At 44.2% G+C, this 15,926-nt stretch overlaps 1 protein-coding gene across 1 annotated transcript in view; it reads left to right on the top strand.

Moving 5' to 3' along the window:
• Nucleotides 1–15,926, top strand: part of FAXC (failed axon connections homolog, metaxin like GST domain containing) — a 76,947-nt gene that overhangs the window by 18,146 nt on the left and 42,875 nt on the right. Inside the window, exons 3-4 of the mRNA XM_007464304.1 lie at nt 4,310–4,506; nt 13,604–13,827. Of these exons, the coding sequence (XP_007464366.1) occupies nt 4,310–4,506; nt 13,604–13,827 (421 nt within the window). The remainder of the gene's footprint in view (nt 1–4,309; nt 4,507–13,603; nt 13,828–15,926) is intronic.

Below are 15,926 nucleotides of genomic sequence, written 5' to 3'. Positions count from 1 at the left end.
TAGGGAAAACCAGTTCCTCCCTACGGTGTGTTTCTCCCCATGAGTATCATTTACTACCCACATGAAACACTTCATTTCTGACACTTACGGTCAGATGTGTGGAGGCTTTTCCCCGCACCAGGTGATTCACTGACACCAGCTGGACATCCTACAAGTTAATTCAATTCTGACACTACCCAGAGATAGTGTCAGATCCCACAGGTTAAGGACTCAGTCCCACAAGACTGCCCCACCCCTGACCCCCAGATGCCAGTTGCAAGCCCTGATTGTTACCTGTGCTTCTGACCAACCGACTGTAGATCAGAGGTTCTAATGACCTCTCCTTAGGTCTGATTAATTTGCTAGAGCAGCTCACAGAACTCAGGGAAACAATTACTTACATTTACCAGTTTATTAGAGGATATGATAAAAGATACAGATGAACAGCCAGATGAAGAGTGAGGTTTGGGAGAGTCCTGAGTGTAGGAGCTTCTGTCCCCGTGGAGTTGAGGGTGTCATCCTCCCAGTGTGATTGTGTTCACTAACCTGGAAGCTCTCCAAACCCGATACTTTGGGGATTTTGTGGAGGCTTCCTCATGTAGAGACGGTCAGTTGATAACTCCATGTCCAAGCCCTCTCTCCTCTCTGGAGGACGGGGGAGGGGTTTGAAAGCGCTAGGCTTCTAATTGCGACTTGGTCTTTCTGGTGACCAGCTCACCCAGGTGCCTCCTCAGACTCACCTCCTTAGAACAAGCGGTTCTCCTATTGCTCCTGTCACTTAGGAACGTGTAAGGGCTTTAGGAGCTCTGTGCCAGGAACCAGGGGCAGGGACTAATGCCTGTATTTCTTATTCACAATAGTGGTTGCGTGAATTTTTTTTTTTTTTTGCGGTACGCGGGCCTCTCACTGTTGTGGCCTCTCTCGTTGTGGAACACAGGCTCCGGACACGCAGGCTCGGTGGCCATGGCTCCCGGGCCCAGCCGCTCCGCGGCATGTGGGATCTTCCCGGACCGGGGCACGACCCCGCGTCCCCTGCATCGGCAGGCGGACTCTCAACCACTGTGCCACCAGGGAAGCCCGCGTGAATTTTTTTCAACGTGTTATAATCCACAAAAGTTGCTCAAATTATCTCAAATTTAGCCAGTGGGAGACCTTTCAAGATGGTTCCAGAGATGCAGTGAATGTAATGGATATAAATTTAGCTGAAAAGTTGGGGGCGCTGTGGCCAGTGTAGCATGTCAGTTTCCCAAGACTCTGGGATTTTCTTTTAAGGCCTCAAGTTCTCCATTTTGAAATGGTGATGGTGATGTTAATACTTCTGATGAAGGCACTCTGTCAAACACTTGGTGTGCATTTTCTCATTTAATTCAAGCAACTGTTATTATCCCCATTATATAGATGAGCCCAGGGGGGATTAAGGGAGACCAGGGAGGTCCAAGGTCACAGAGTGACTAAATGAGGGAGCCAGAGTTTTAAACCCAAAGCCTATTGTTTTCACTGCTGTGCTAATAATGTAGTGTAAGTGTAGATGCATTCAACTCATGTAGGACAGACTTGCAGGGGGAAACATCAGCTTGGAAAAGAGGTAAAGAGGATTTACCTCTTCATCTTTCTTCTCCAAATTACTTTCAGAAACTGCTCTTGGTGGGCCAGTCAGACCCCAATTGCTTAGATAAAAATAGACCAGGAGTTCTTTAGTATATTTAAGGAAGTTAAGGAAAATTAAGTATTATTTCAAAATTATATCTCTTTATTTAAAAAGTAATATAACCACATTCAGAAAAATTGAAATTCATGGAAAAAGATCACCTGGCTCTCACACATAGTTTTGACAATTACTTTGGACATTTTTATGTTTCTTTTTAAAAATATTTTTTGAATTCATCTAATTTTTAGATATACTCATAGTATCTCTAAAATGTTGTCTCCTGCTTTTTTTATCCACTAAGCAAAAAAAAAAATTTTGATGATGAAAACCTACTAGAGCTTTCATTCCCATAAGAGTTCATCACTGATTTTTATTACCCCAATTAAAAAAAATGGTCTAGATAAAAATGTACCAAGTCCTCAGGGAAGGAATGGACTAGAGGGAAGGGCAGATGTATAAACAGCAATTCTGAAAGGGGAGGGGAATATACACTGCACAGTGGAAGCATGGAGGAAAGGCAGATAATGGTTGTGCCTTGAGGAAATGGTTCACCAACAAGGTGAAATTTGAACTGAATTTTTTAGGATGGATAGGACTTGCAGAGGATGGGCAAAGGGATTCCTGTACAAGGTACAGGAGTGTACAAAGTCAGAGAGATGGCAGGACTTTGACTTGGTTAGGGGTGGGCAGTTGGAATTCAGGAAATCAGAGGCACTGGCAGCAGGGAGGCTGGGCAGGTGGGTGGCGATTAGATGGTATGGGCCTAGACCGCTTTGTGAAGGGGGTTAGACTAGACCCATTAAAGCCGTTGGGTAATTTTGAGCAGCAGAGGTCCTGCACCTCATTTGCACTACAGACAGTTCCCTCTGATGTCGGTGTTCAGGATAGAATCCATCTGTGAATGGCAAGAGTCTAGAAGGGGATGTGGAAGGAGGATATGGGTGGTATCAAGAGCAGTCTGAAGCAGATACTATGTTATATGGTAAATTCACATCTTTAGTGTACAAATTATAAAAATGTCAGATGTACTAGCAACTTTTAAAACTTGACATTTCTCAACATCAGGAGTAATGTCTAGGGCTGCCATGTATAGTTGTGCAGGTTGTTCACTGCACAACAGTGCCTGGCCAAGGAGTGGGGGGCAAAATCTGGACCCACCTCTTGCCAAGCTGTGAATCCTGGCATGAACTGTATCCACCCAGAGGAGGCTCCATTTTCCAAATTGCATATGGCTAGCAGCAGCCCCAATAACTCCTTTTTCCAGGCTTAGGCCTAGAATGAATTACTTTAGAATAATCAATGAGATAAGAAATCAAGACACTAAGAGTCAGAGAACAGTTGAAGTCCCCATTGTTCTCTACCAAATTCATTGTGTGTGTATCAATAGTTCATTCCTTTTTATTGCTGAGTAGTATTCCTTGGTAAGGTTATACCAGAATCTGTTTATTCATTTACCTCTTGATGAGCATTTGATTTTTTTTCCTGTTTTTCACAATTGCAAATAAAGCTTCTATGAACATTTGTGTACAAGTCTTTGCATGGACATATGCTTTCTTTTCTCTTGGGTAAATACCTAGGAGTGAAATGGCTGGATTGAGTGGCAGGTGTGTACTTCACTTTTTAAGAAACTGTCACATGGTTTCAAAGTGATTGTGCCGTTTTACTTTCCCACCAGCAATATTTGAGGGTTCAGTTTCCTCCACAGGAACCAACACTTGCTATTAGCCCACAGTATCTGAACTGTCGACTTGTACGAAGTATGAGGAAGAGTTTGTAATAATCGGATTTAGTCTGTGTAGACCACCCAAAAATGGATTCAGATTTAAAAATCAACTTTGGATTCTACACAATCCAGATTTACTGAGAAAAGGGATTGAGTAAATGCAATCATTACCACAGAATCCCCTCCATCAGTGTGGTTAAGATCTTTTAATATAGTGAGAAGATGTTACTCTGTCGTTCTCAGTGTCTATGAAGTGTGTGACTCCACCTCCACCTCGCCACCCAACCCCATTCTGGGATCAGAATCCCCTCTGAGACACCGTAAGCTTCTAGTGTGGGTGTGAATCAAAGGCAGCTTGTCAAAACCACAGATTTCTGGGCACTTTTCCCTGGATTCTGACCCAGTGATCTGGGCGGGGGCCCAGGAATCTGCATTTTCACAGATACTGGAGTTAAGTCTTTTGGACACACTTTGGTACACCTAACTTATAATTTCTGGAACCACTTGTTTGCAGTGTAGTGGTATTAAGCATTTTCAAGTGTAAGCTGCTGGGTTTCAAGTGAGGTTTTTGATCAGTAGCCTGGTCAGTACAAGCCTCCTCATGGTTTATGTTTACTTTTTGCATTTTTGGGTTGTTCATATATTATAACTAGACTGACTCTTACCAGGATCGGGACCATTTCAACACTTCCCTTCCTTCCTGATCTTTTTTTTTTTTTTTAAACAGTAAGCCAGAACCCATGATAAAATCTATGGGAGTAAAGTAATATTTTCATGTGAGACAAATCCTTTTTTTTAAGAGTAACTACTTATTCCCTTAAGAGTTTATATGCTGAGTTCATTCACTTGAATAGTGCAGTCACCATCAAATATGCCGTTGGAATATTTGTTTCTGTTAATCATACAGTGAAGTTTAAATAAAACATTGCTTTTCTCTTTTTAAAATTTACTTTGCTCAGAACTATTTTGGTGGAAAGCTCTCTGCTCAAGGGAAAATGCCTTGGATTGAATATAATCATGAAAAAGTTTCTGGGACAGAATTCATAATTGACTTTCTGGAAGAGAAACTTGGAGTGAATTTAAACAAAAACCTTGGTCCTCATGAAAGAGCCATCTCCAGGGCAGTGACTAAGATGGTGGAGGAGCATTTCTATTGGTGAGTCCCCGTGGGCGCCTGGGTGGGTGTCCAGGGCCTGTCCCTATCGTTTGGAGTAAGCTAAGTTGTTTAACTTTTCAGACACTCCCCCCACACCCCGCCTTTTCCAAAGTGTTCTACATTCTGACTGACTTAGGGGTCAAAGTTACGACTGTTAAGTTCCTAGGTATCTAGAGCAGGGTTGACATTTTCTGTGGAGGCCCAGCTAGTGCATATTTTAGGCTTTTCGAGCCATATGTGTCTGTGGCAACTACTTAACTCTGCAGTTTTAGTGCAAAAGCAGCCGCAGATTGTACACACATGAATAAGTGTGACTGTGTTTCAATAAAACAACAAAAGCACTGAAATTTGAATTTCGTTTAATACGAAATACTATTCTTTTGATTATTTTTTCCTCAACCATTTACAAATATGAAAACCTCTTAGCCCATGGGCTATATAGTTGGCTGACCCCTGATCTAAGTCACTGAAGTGAGGGAGATATTTCAGTAGACTGGGCTTTTTACCATTACAAACTGCTGAATTAAAGTGATAGTACATCAGATACCCAGAAGAGGGAACAGAAGACTAAGGCAGGACAGATGTCTCAGGTGACATAAATTAAGCAAGCTTTGGCAGAGGATTGTCAGTTTTCCTTGGATGACAAGAGCTTCTCTATGATTCAGAAGTAAAGCATACTACTATTTTCTGAGCAACTTTGCCCTGATTGGCTGACTCCTATCCTGTACCTTGCCTTGATTGGCTGACTCCTAGCCCGTATTCCCTGAGTACGAAGCATAACACACACTGTGTGGATGAGGTAGGTACCCCTGGGCTGCACCTGGCGTGCTGGCTGTGACATCGCCTGAGTTAAGCAGACTTGGTTCTTTTTGCTTTACAAGCTCATTGATATGTGGGTTTCTTCTTTTTCTTTCATCCGTCTTCTGGAGTTTTAGCATCTTTCTGTACACTCCAATAGATAAGAGATGTTTTCTCCCTGATTTCTGTACTTTATCTTGTTCCAAAGATTTAATAAAGAATTGCTGAGCCCACTTTTTTGGGCATTAATTGTTGCTCCTGGGTTATTGCTCACCGAGTAGCTTTTACCTCTTCCACCAAGGGATTCACTCATTGTGGGGTTGATTGTAGAAGGTTTTTTTGCCATCACATTCCTATTTCATCCATTCAGCTCTCTTTCTAAATGGAAAACTTGTCTCTTGGATTCTGTGACCGTCTGTTTTTCGTTTTCTTTTTCCACTTTCAGTTCTTGCTCACTTTATTCCAGGGCTGACCTGAAGCACCACTTTCTTCCCCTTTTCACTGCAGAGGGTGGGAGGAAGGAGGGAACCAGACCGAGAGTGGAGTCAGGGGTGCAGATCAGCCTGGGAGTGATCACAGACTCCGTGTGCCCAGAATGAACTCGGGTCTGTTCCTTATAGTACCTGTGGAGAGCTGCTGGCCCTCCCCTCTCAAAGAGTGCAGGGGTTGCAGTGTGGACCAAAATGCATGAGTGCAGGTGACATGCTTAGTCTCAGGGAAAAACCTTTGAGGGACAGAGTCGTCTCACCTGCTTGCCAGGTTCCAGTCCCCGCTTTGCAGCGATCAGGGAAATGAAGAACCAGCACAGGCACCCAAACCCTCGGTGTCTTCCCTTGCTGAGGCCCCTGTCAAAGTGCTATATCGTTTAATGGATGGGCCCGTTAATGTGGAGAGCTAGCACTTTGTCAGCTGCCTGAAAAGCCGAAAACCTTACATTTAAGTTGGTATTTTTCTACACTCTTTGTTTTCTGTAGTGGTTCATAAATTTATATTCAAGTTAGAAAGACTTTGATCCAGCTAGATTCCCAAGTACCACCCATCACTGCTTCTTGCTCTGGGTATTAGTGACATTTTATATATGTTTACTCTCTGGTAGAAGTTCATCTCCTGCTCTTCCCTTCCGTTCTCTTCCTAATGAGAGGGTCCCTGCTAACGAGATGGGGTGTGGTGGGGAGGGGTGGGAGGGAGAGTTGGGAGGTGGTACCCTGGTGGGGAAGAATCTTAATTTTACAGACTACAAACCCCCAAGTGCTTGGGAAGTTGCTTAGGTCATTTGTAGATTCTTCTCTTTTTTTAATTAAAAAAATACTTTTTTGGGGTTAGCTACTATTTCTCATTTGTGTCTCAAGGGTTAATTTGAGGAACAGATAGTGAAGGTGGGAGGTCAGGTCTTGACTGAGATATAAATATCCAGTGAACTTTCAAAAAAAAAAAATCCAAATTCCTCCAATTTCTTTTAGTCTCTAGTAGTGGAAGGAAAAACAAACTTTCTCTGTTTCATAAACTTTCCAAACCTTTAGCCAACTTCTTGCTTTGAGGGGATCCCGAACGGGCTTTCCTGAGAGCTCTAAATCCCAGGGGAGAAAAGGCACCCACCCCCCCCCTCTCAGCCCCACACTGCCCGTGCAACCCATGGTAAGAAAATGTGTACCTGTGGAAACTGGGGGCCAGCATAGGGAACTGACCACATTATGTAAGAAAATATTGCAAGTATGAGCTTTCCATGAGAGCTTGTTAAATTCTGACCATCAGCGTGCTCTAAGGTTGTGTTTGTACTTACAGAAGTGGAAGAGGTGGAATCAATTGTTTGACTCAGTTGATTCAATTATCTGGAGTTTTCAGATATGTTTATTTTGGTCTGAAACTTTAAAAATACTCCACTTCACATATGATTTTCTGAAAAGCAAAGACATTGGAAGGCTGTCATTATATAACATCACATAATTCTGAAGCTCTGAGTTAGGTCTGTTCAAATAAGCACACTCAGCTATAAAGTGGTTTTTCCTGAACTTGAAATCCGTACACTTGCATTATACAGCTATTATTGAAGATGAGGGAGATGGGTTTTCATTCCCTTTGTTCCACTGGATGCTCAAGTTAGATCTAATGCAGGGAAGCCGGTGTAAAGCGAAGTCTGATTACTGGAATGAAATTTGAGTTTTGGTAACAGAAGCTATAGCTGCTTCTGTGTGACATACTGCCCCCTTGTGGACACTGCTGAGTGTCTTGAGCGACTTCCAACCCCATAGGGACGTGTGCAGGGCACTGTTGTCAAACTATCTATAGCCATAACAGTTTTACCCATAAAAATATAAGGGTTAGAACAGAGGATTCAAATTCATTTTTAGGTTGGCCATAATCTTTAAATTTTGATTTTGGCTTTTGGTGAATGGGAGAGTTGGATGCTTTAATAAAATGACTTACCCAAGATCTCCTCTAAAAGCCAGGAGACACTCTCTCCCTGATTACAGCTCAATTGATGTGGTCCCTTCTCCTTTCTTTTTTTGTCCCCCTCCACCCTTACTTTTAGATGTAGTGAGGACCCCTGTTTGGAGAGGCTAATCTAATGCCTGTGAAATGCGGTGAAATTACAGAAGCATATCATATGCTCTCGCACCCTTGAGCATTTAGAGTACAAGTGAAAGATGGCAAGGATGTAGCATGACCCAGAAAAAGGCGTTCTCATGGTTGGGAAGGCCATATGCTAAGACTCATTTGTCAAACAGTAGTTTGCCATGGTTTGCAGTTTCTCACATGTGTACTAATAGTCATTTCTGCTATGGGCCAGGCCTCATGTTAGGTTATAATGAGGGATATTGTCATTAAAACGTCAGAGGTCTGCTTTTCTTTCCTGCCTTCCTAATCTGCTTTAAAAAGGTTTGAGCAGGGTTTACTCTTCTGTTCTAAGATAATCAATATTGAAAAAAGAAAAAACCTCTCTGACCTCATTTTGTAGGAGAGACCAGATACAGCAGTTGTGATAACGAAAATGAGTATCAACTTCCTGAGAGAGGCTCTTAGAATGAGAAATTATTTTAATTGCTCCGCCTGGTCTAGTTTCCAAATTGGCCTTCCCCGTCCTCTCCAGATAATAATTCATGATTCCTTGTGCAGTGGGCCTCTTCCCAGTGGAGAGTGAAGAGGCAGATCCCAGAAGAGAATGGTGGCAGCCCCTTCTTTGTTCTCCATAGGCATCTCTCTTTCCATTTCTCTGTGTAAATATTGTCAGCCCTTAGAAGCACTACTTAGCAGAGGCTGGCTCAGAAGTGAAGGCTTTTCATTCAATCGATAATTCATTCTTTCAGCAAACTTAGTGAATGGATGACTACCAGTAGCTGGCACTGTGCTGGATGGGGGCGGGGAAGCAAGGTGACGAGTTGCCGTCCCTGTCCTCAGATGGCTCACAGGGGACGGAGGCACCCAGCTTGCATAGTGGCCAGCGCCGGGGGAGTGTTTGAAGAACCGAGGCCAGGCAACCAGCACCTGCCGGAGCAATGAGGGGAAAGCTTCCTGAGGAGATGGTGCCACTGTAGAATCTAGGGCCAATCAGGGTGGCAGGTGAAGGGGCCAGGTGAGAGGGGAAGATGAGACACCCCAAGAAAGGGGTGTCTGGGGTGGCATGTGTAATTCTGTGTGGTGGGTGCACGGGAGGTGATGCAAGTGTCGGGGTCTGGCTGTGGGAGGGATGGGAGGCTGGCGTGCCAAGCTAAGCAGCTATGGGGAGTTAATGGATGACTCTGAGAGGCAACGAGGTGCCATTCGATTTGTGTTTTAGGAGGCTTTTTGTGGCTGCCTCGGGGGAAATGGATTTCTGGAGGGCCTTGAGGTGCTGTCAGGAGACCTGCAAGGAGGCCACTGCCCTCAGGGTTGAGCAGTGGTGCAGCCTGCACTGCAGTGTTAACTGAGTTGGAGAAAAGGGCAAAGCCACAGGGTGACTGGCTCTCAGGAGTGAGGCGTGGGGAGCGGTGAGCAGGAACTCCTGGGGTTCCTTCTGGTTTGGGTGAAGAGTAGCAGAATTGGAGGAAAGGAAGAGGGTGAATCCAACTTTGGAAATGTTGGTTTGAGCTCCCGAGGCTCCTTCACATGGATCCGTGGACCTCAGGGCAGAGGTCTCATGGGCAGTCCTCACTTTGAAATCATGAGTGTGAAAATTAGATCACCCTATGAGTGACGTGTAAGAAGGTGGAAGGAATAAAGAGAAAAATCTTGGCAACATGGAAGAGGTGAGAGGAAAAGCAGTAGAGACGTAAGCTAAGGGAGAATTCTAAGAGGATGATAGTGTTGGCTGCTGCAGAGAGTTCAAGAAAGATAAAGATGGAAAGAAAATGTACGTGAATTTTGCAATAAGAAGGGATTGTTGACTTGGACGAGAGTGGTTTCGGTGGAGTGGTGGGGATGGAAGACCCACCACGTGGAGAGTTTCCAGGAAGCTTGGGTGTGGGAGGACATGGATTAGTGGTTGTTATGATATGGAAGCATGCATGAGTGATGTCTTTGACCTGTAGAAATTGACCTGACATTGTCGCTTATACACACTATATGGGGCTTGACCCTGGAAGAGCCTGCCTGGCCCTCATTTGCTTCTCTTCCCTGATACCGGTCTGTAATTTGGGGCACAGGGAATGAAAGAGAGGAAAGAAATAGAGAGCAGGGTGGGAAAGAGAAGGGAAGAAGCCCAGACAGTTTCTGAGGTTACTTTTAGCTGCAAAATTCTGAATCAACCCAGTGTTTCTTCTCCGCCCTGCATCCGACCTGCTAACGCAGGTGGAGAGCCTTATGCCATTGCATCAGGGCCGGGAGACGTTTCTCTTCCCTGCTCAGCTGTGTGGCCCAGATAGCAGCTGCCTCTTCCGTCCCCGCCTGCTCCTCTAACCCGTTGGTCTTCTCAGACTCTCTTCCCAGTGCTCCGTCCTCGTCTTCTGCCTGCGCTCTCATTTCCTGCTCTCAGAGGAGACCAAGTTCATCAGGCGGGAACCTGGAACCTCTCTGCAGCCCCTCACATCTCCATCTCACAGAGAGCGGTGCCCCTACTTCTCTCCAAGTTGGCCCTTCCAGCCTGGCCTTCTAGTCTTCTCACTTACCCTTGAACTAGGTTTCTCCCAAACCACTCCTTACCCTAGAAACTTTCTTAGGCGACCTCAGCTCCTCTCACAGCCTTGAAACTGCCACCGCCATGCCCCTGCCCATCAATTCTTTCTCTTGAGTCTAAACCTATCTTGTGAATTCGCAACCTTCGGGACATCCTCCCTTGGAGGTTCCATGGAACCTTCAAATGCAACAGGTTAATTCATCTTTGGTCACCTAAATCTGTCCCACCTCGTGTATGCTGGTACTGGTTACCATCCACTCCAACCATCAGCCTGGGAGATGACTTCCTCTGTGGTTTCTCCACTTCCGGTCCTTTCCTCACCTTGCCACACATCTGATTATGTTTCTCGTCTGCTTAAAACCTTTTGGTGGTTAAACTTTGCTTTCTGAATAAATCTTAGCACCCTTTGCATCAGACCCCTCCTGACCCAATCCTTGCCCACCCTTCTAGCTTCAACTCTTACAGGCTCCCTCAGGCATCCCGGACCGCACCCGCCCGTCCTGAAGTTCTTGCAGTTCATAGAGCAGCCAGGGCTCTTCGTGCGCATGCCTCTGCCTCTGCTTCATGCTGGTGAACTTCTGCTCATTCTTCAAGACCAGTTGTGCTTGTGATAAAGCCCGTGCAGTTTGTCTACAAAGAATGTATTCTTTTTCACATCAACCTGTCCGTTTAGAGCCACCATAGTCCTCATTTTTATGCTTTAGATGCTTCCTGGATGCTATCATTACTTGGTCATACTTAACTTAGGATAATTTAGTTTTATTCTCAGGTCACTGACTTCCAAAATAATCAAGGATGGTATAGGCCTTTTATTGTGAATTTAGATCTAGTACAGTTAGAATCAAAGTGCTGATTATACTGAAGAAATTTGAAAATTGACACTCTCATGACTGCAGGTATAAAAAGCAGAGGAAATAGAAAAGTGTTTTGTTTGCATGTTTATAAAGAATCTATTAGAATAAATGAAATCTTTTATATATTAATTAATATATAAAATATACATATTAATATTAATATCAATATATAAAATATACATATTAATATATATAAAATATACATATTAATATTAATTAACACCAACATATAAAATATACATATTAGTATTAATTAATATTAATATATAATATACACATTAATATTAATTAACATTAAAATATAAGATATATTAATATTAATTAATATTAATTAATACATATTAATTAATCACCATTGCAATGTACGTTTTCTACATATTAATTAATCACCATTGCAATGTACTTTTTCCTCTTTTCAGTCAAAATTTCTTTCCTCCTCAATACTTTATTTTGAGATCCTTACAGAAAGAGGTACACAAACATTTCTAACAAGATTTGTAAGCATCTTTTAAAAAGCTAATAAAGAAGAGTTGTGGTTGTAGTACAGAGTATGTTGAAATTGGTTGTGAGACTTTTCAGTAAAAATTAGGAAGGCTTAAAAAAATGAGAGAAATCTTTTTTTTTTTCTTCTTATTTTCATACTCAGGAAAGAGCACTGAAAAGAATAGAACTATATAAAATGATCAAAATTTCAGGGCCTTATTTTCCGCTTTTGTTTCTTTTTCTTGAGGTGGAAAGTAGCTACAGTTGGCTATCAACCCTTGCGTTCTCTCTGTAAAAAATATTTTCATTCCTCTGATGTTTTCCAAGTGACCATTACTGCTGTATCAACCAACAGTGGGAGTAGGAATGACTCCAGTACAGCTTTTATTGCTCACTGTGAGGAAAAGCTAAAACATCTTCTGCCTGTACGCCTACAGCTATGTTTTTCTTAGCCTTCAGTAGGAAGACCTTTTAATTTCTATCTACCAACACTATGAACCATAAAAACATTCCTACGATTGCCCAGGTTCAGAGAACAAACTCAGCAAAGGCCTGGCTATTGCAACCAGCATAGCACATGAGCAGTGAATAGCTGCTTAGCTGTCCACACATACTACGCAGGAGCCCCTGGACGGGTGGGTGTTTGCCATGAGCACCACCCAGATGGGAAGACTGATCCAACCAAGTTCCTCTGGTGTTCATGCGCACTCTAGGGTCCTGGAGAGCAAACCGAAGCAGAGAGCTGCCTTTCTGGAGAATGAGTCATTTATGTACTATTTATAATTTATATGGTTTATAGTAAACATAGACAGCTATACCTATTCCCTGATCCTGTCAAAAAGGCAAAAAGATTTCTCTTTAAAAAATCCTTTCATATCAGGAAATATAAAATGCATATACAAACTGTACAAGACAAAAATGTGCAGCTTAATTAACTAACACAGAGCATAAAAGAGAATAATGCCATTTGCAGTAACCTGGATGGACCTAGAGATTATCACACCAAGTGAACTAAACCAGACAGAGAAAGACAAGTATCATGTGATATCGCTTATATGTGAAATCTAAAAAAAATGATACAAATGAACTTATTTACAAAACAGAAATAGACTCACAGACATAGAAAACAAATTTATGATTATCAAAGGGGAGGAGGGATAAATTAGGAGTTTGGGATTAAAATACACACACTACTATATATAAAATAGATAACCAACAAGGACCCACTGTATAGCACAGGGAACTAAATTCAGTATCTTGTAATAATATAATGGAAGAGGATGTAAAAAAAGAATACATGTGTATAAGCATATATATATATTTATAAAACTGAATCACTTTGCTGTACACCTGAAACTAACACATTGTAAATCAACTATATTTCAATAAAAATTAAAAAAAAAAAACCCCACAGAGCACAGACCTTTGTAACCATTACTTTGATCAAGAAAGAATGAAACCAGCACCCCAGTCCTTGCTGCCTCCTTCCCGATGCCCCCCACCCCACCACGTAGGTACTCACTGTCTTGTCTAAAAGCCTTTTAAAGTGGGTGTCTACTTGTTTTCTGTGGGGCTGGCTGAGAGAAAGCAGAAGCATGGCCTTGGGGGCTGGGGGATCTGTGGGCAGCTGCAGTTTGGTGGGATGGTAGCATGGCAAGCTCTCTGCGTTTGTCACTGTTTCTCCCTCAGGCCCTAAGTCCAGGCATGGACTAGAGTCTGTTGTAATATCTGCCGTGCAGACTGCCCTTGGGAAAAGCTACAATGATTCAGCCCTCCAGAGTGTGCTAAATTCCCGACCCCTCACTGGAAATTGACTCTGTGGACCTGCTATGTATCTAACGCACAGTAGTAACTTGTTTCCACGCAATTGCAGGACCTTAGCTTATTGCCAGTGGGTGGACAATCTCAATGAGACCCGGAAGATGCTGTCTCTTAGTGGTGGCGGTCCCTTCAGTAACCTGCTCGGGTGGGTCGTGTGCCACATAACGAAAGGAATCGTGAGACGCGAGATGCATGGCCACGGCATTGGCCGCTTCTCAGAGGAAGAGATTTACATGCTGATGGAGAAGGACATGCGGTCCTTAGCAGGGCTTCTGGGTAACGTACCACGTCTTCTATTCTATATGTTCTATCCTTACTTTTTGCATGATTAGTAAAGCACTGTTTACTGACTTAAAGTTTTATTTTTGTTCGTTTCTTTGCTTCCACATGTAGGTTGCAGTCGCACCATTTAACTAAGTCCCCTAATTTTCAGGAGCACAGGTTTCTCTTTTTAATCACTAGAGCGTGACTGTTTCTGGTGCGGCGTGGCCTCGTGTAAAGAGAACGTGGAACGTGGTGTAGCATTACTAACTGGCTGTAAGTGATGCTGGCGTTTCTGAATGTGTTGTGAGCAAGGGGGATTTTGAGCAAGGAAGCTCTTCTATTTATAAGCAGGTCAGGGTAAAAGGCTGTTTATAAACACGTCTGCTCAGAAGATGCGACTGGGTACTGTCAACATCAAGCTAAGAGAGATGCTGACCCAGCCCGGGTACACGTGCAACATTTGACATTTCCTCACCTCTTTCATTTCCCCTTGTAATCCGAGTCCTCCTCTTATTAGCATGTATTTAACTCTTCTGATTTTGTATTTACTGCACCCAGTGGGTTTAGCTGTGTTGGGAAGCCTCTCAGAGAGAAGCACAGAGCGGCATCTCTTCGTGGGTGGGTGAGGATGCTTAGCCGAGTGACGCTCCCTTGCTCACCTGGTCGGCTGGAGGTGGCTGGGCTGATGTGACTTTGTACTGGACAGAGTTTGCGTCTAAGCTCTGACAGATCACAAGCAGATCATTCGAATTCAGGAGCTTCAGTGTGTGGAATGACGGCCTGTCCTGGGAACGACGAACGTATATATGCGGAGCCAAGGTCATAGGACCTAGTCCTTAGGGGCTGCTGATTTTGTCTGGGGACAGTGGGTTTTCACTGACCCTCTCTCAGTACCCTCGTTATCCATTCTGGAGCACACTAGGTACCTCTCCTCCTCCAGGAAGCGGGGTTTGGGATTTGTTTCGTTGAAACCTACCTGGTGCCGAGGAGCGGGGGGCTGTGCTGGGTGTAACCACCCCTGTGCAGGGTGGCCCACTCTCATGGGCTTCTTCATGCTCTGCGCTCCACTTACTGGACCTGGAGTCCTCCCCTGAACCTGGCCTGCAGGGGGAGAGCCCAACGGGGCATCCAGCTCTTGGCCAGCGTTGTCATGTGGGGGGTTTGACGCCGCTGGGCTCCTGCTCTAAATAGACACTCAGGAGCCCTGCCTGGCTTGGAGGTTGACGCTGTCTGGACCTCCTGGTGCTTTGCCTCCCTGGGCCTAAGTGGGCCTGCCTGATGTAGGTATGAATGGAATTTGCTTCGAGTTTGCCTCGTTCCTTTGGAAACTTAGTATCGGACTCTCGGCCTCACACAGAGCAGGTGCACAGAGGGCCGTTTCCTCCTAGCAGCGGCTCTATCTGCTCCTGGCTTCCTTCCCAGCTCACGCTGTTGGGAGCCCCAGAAAGCCAGGAGTGGAGACCCTGAAGTGATGACAGCTCATCTCTAACAACAGTGTTCGTTCCTTAACTAGAGTGGGGTGATCATCTCCTTTCTATAGAGCGTTTTTGGTTGGGAGAACCTGGGGCAGGGTGACAGCAATAATAACCATAACGCCAGTGTCCCTCTGGTATTTAATGACTCAGAAGAATGCTTCCACCCCAGTGATGGTGAGATGGGAGACAAATGAATCACTGATAGCTAGGCTGTCAGTGGCAAGTATTCACAACAGCATCCCAAGTCCAGGTGATTTTCTAGGATGAGAAACTGAGTGGGTTACTTGCATAGCTGGATTTTACTAGAGTTATATTCTGTACGAGGGCCCAGGGAGCAGTCTAGCTTTGAACTCTATCACAGGAGAAGCACTTTTTCTGCATTTGGGGAGGGAGAGGCTCTGGGGCTGAACATCATAGTTTTTCTTACTAAATGAGGCAGAAAGCAGCTATTTCTCCCTTCACCCAGGGTTATAGCTTACTTTTTTTTTTTTTGCGGTACGCGGGCCTCTCACTGTTGCGGCCTCTCCCGTTGCGGAGCACAGGCTCCGGACGCGCAGGCTCAGCGGCCATGGCTCACGGGCCCAGCCGCTCCGCGGCATGTGGGATCTTCCCGGACCGGGGCACGAACCCGTGTCC

This window comes from Lipotes vexillifer, unplaced genomic scaffold, assembly GCF_000442215.2.
Source record: "Lipotes vexillifer unplaced genomic scaffold, Lipotes_vexillifer_v1.1 scaffold1073, whole genome shotgun sequence".
NCBI classification, from domain to species: domain Eukaryota; kingdom Metazoa; phylum Chordata; class Mammalia; order Artiodactyla; family Lipotidae; genus Lipotes; species Lipotes vexillifer.
The sequence above is the reverse complement of the archived record's forward strand: the minus strand, read 5'-3'. Positions and strand labels throughout refer to the sequence as shown.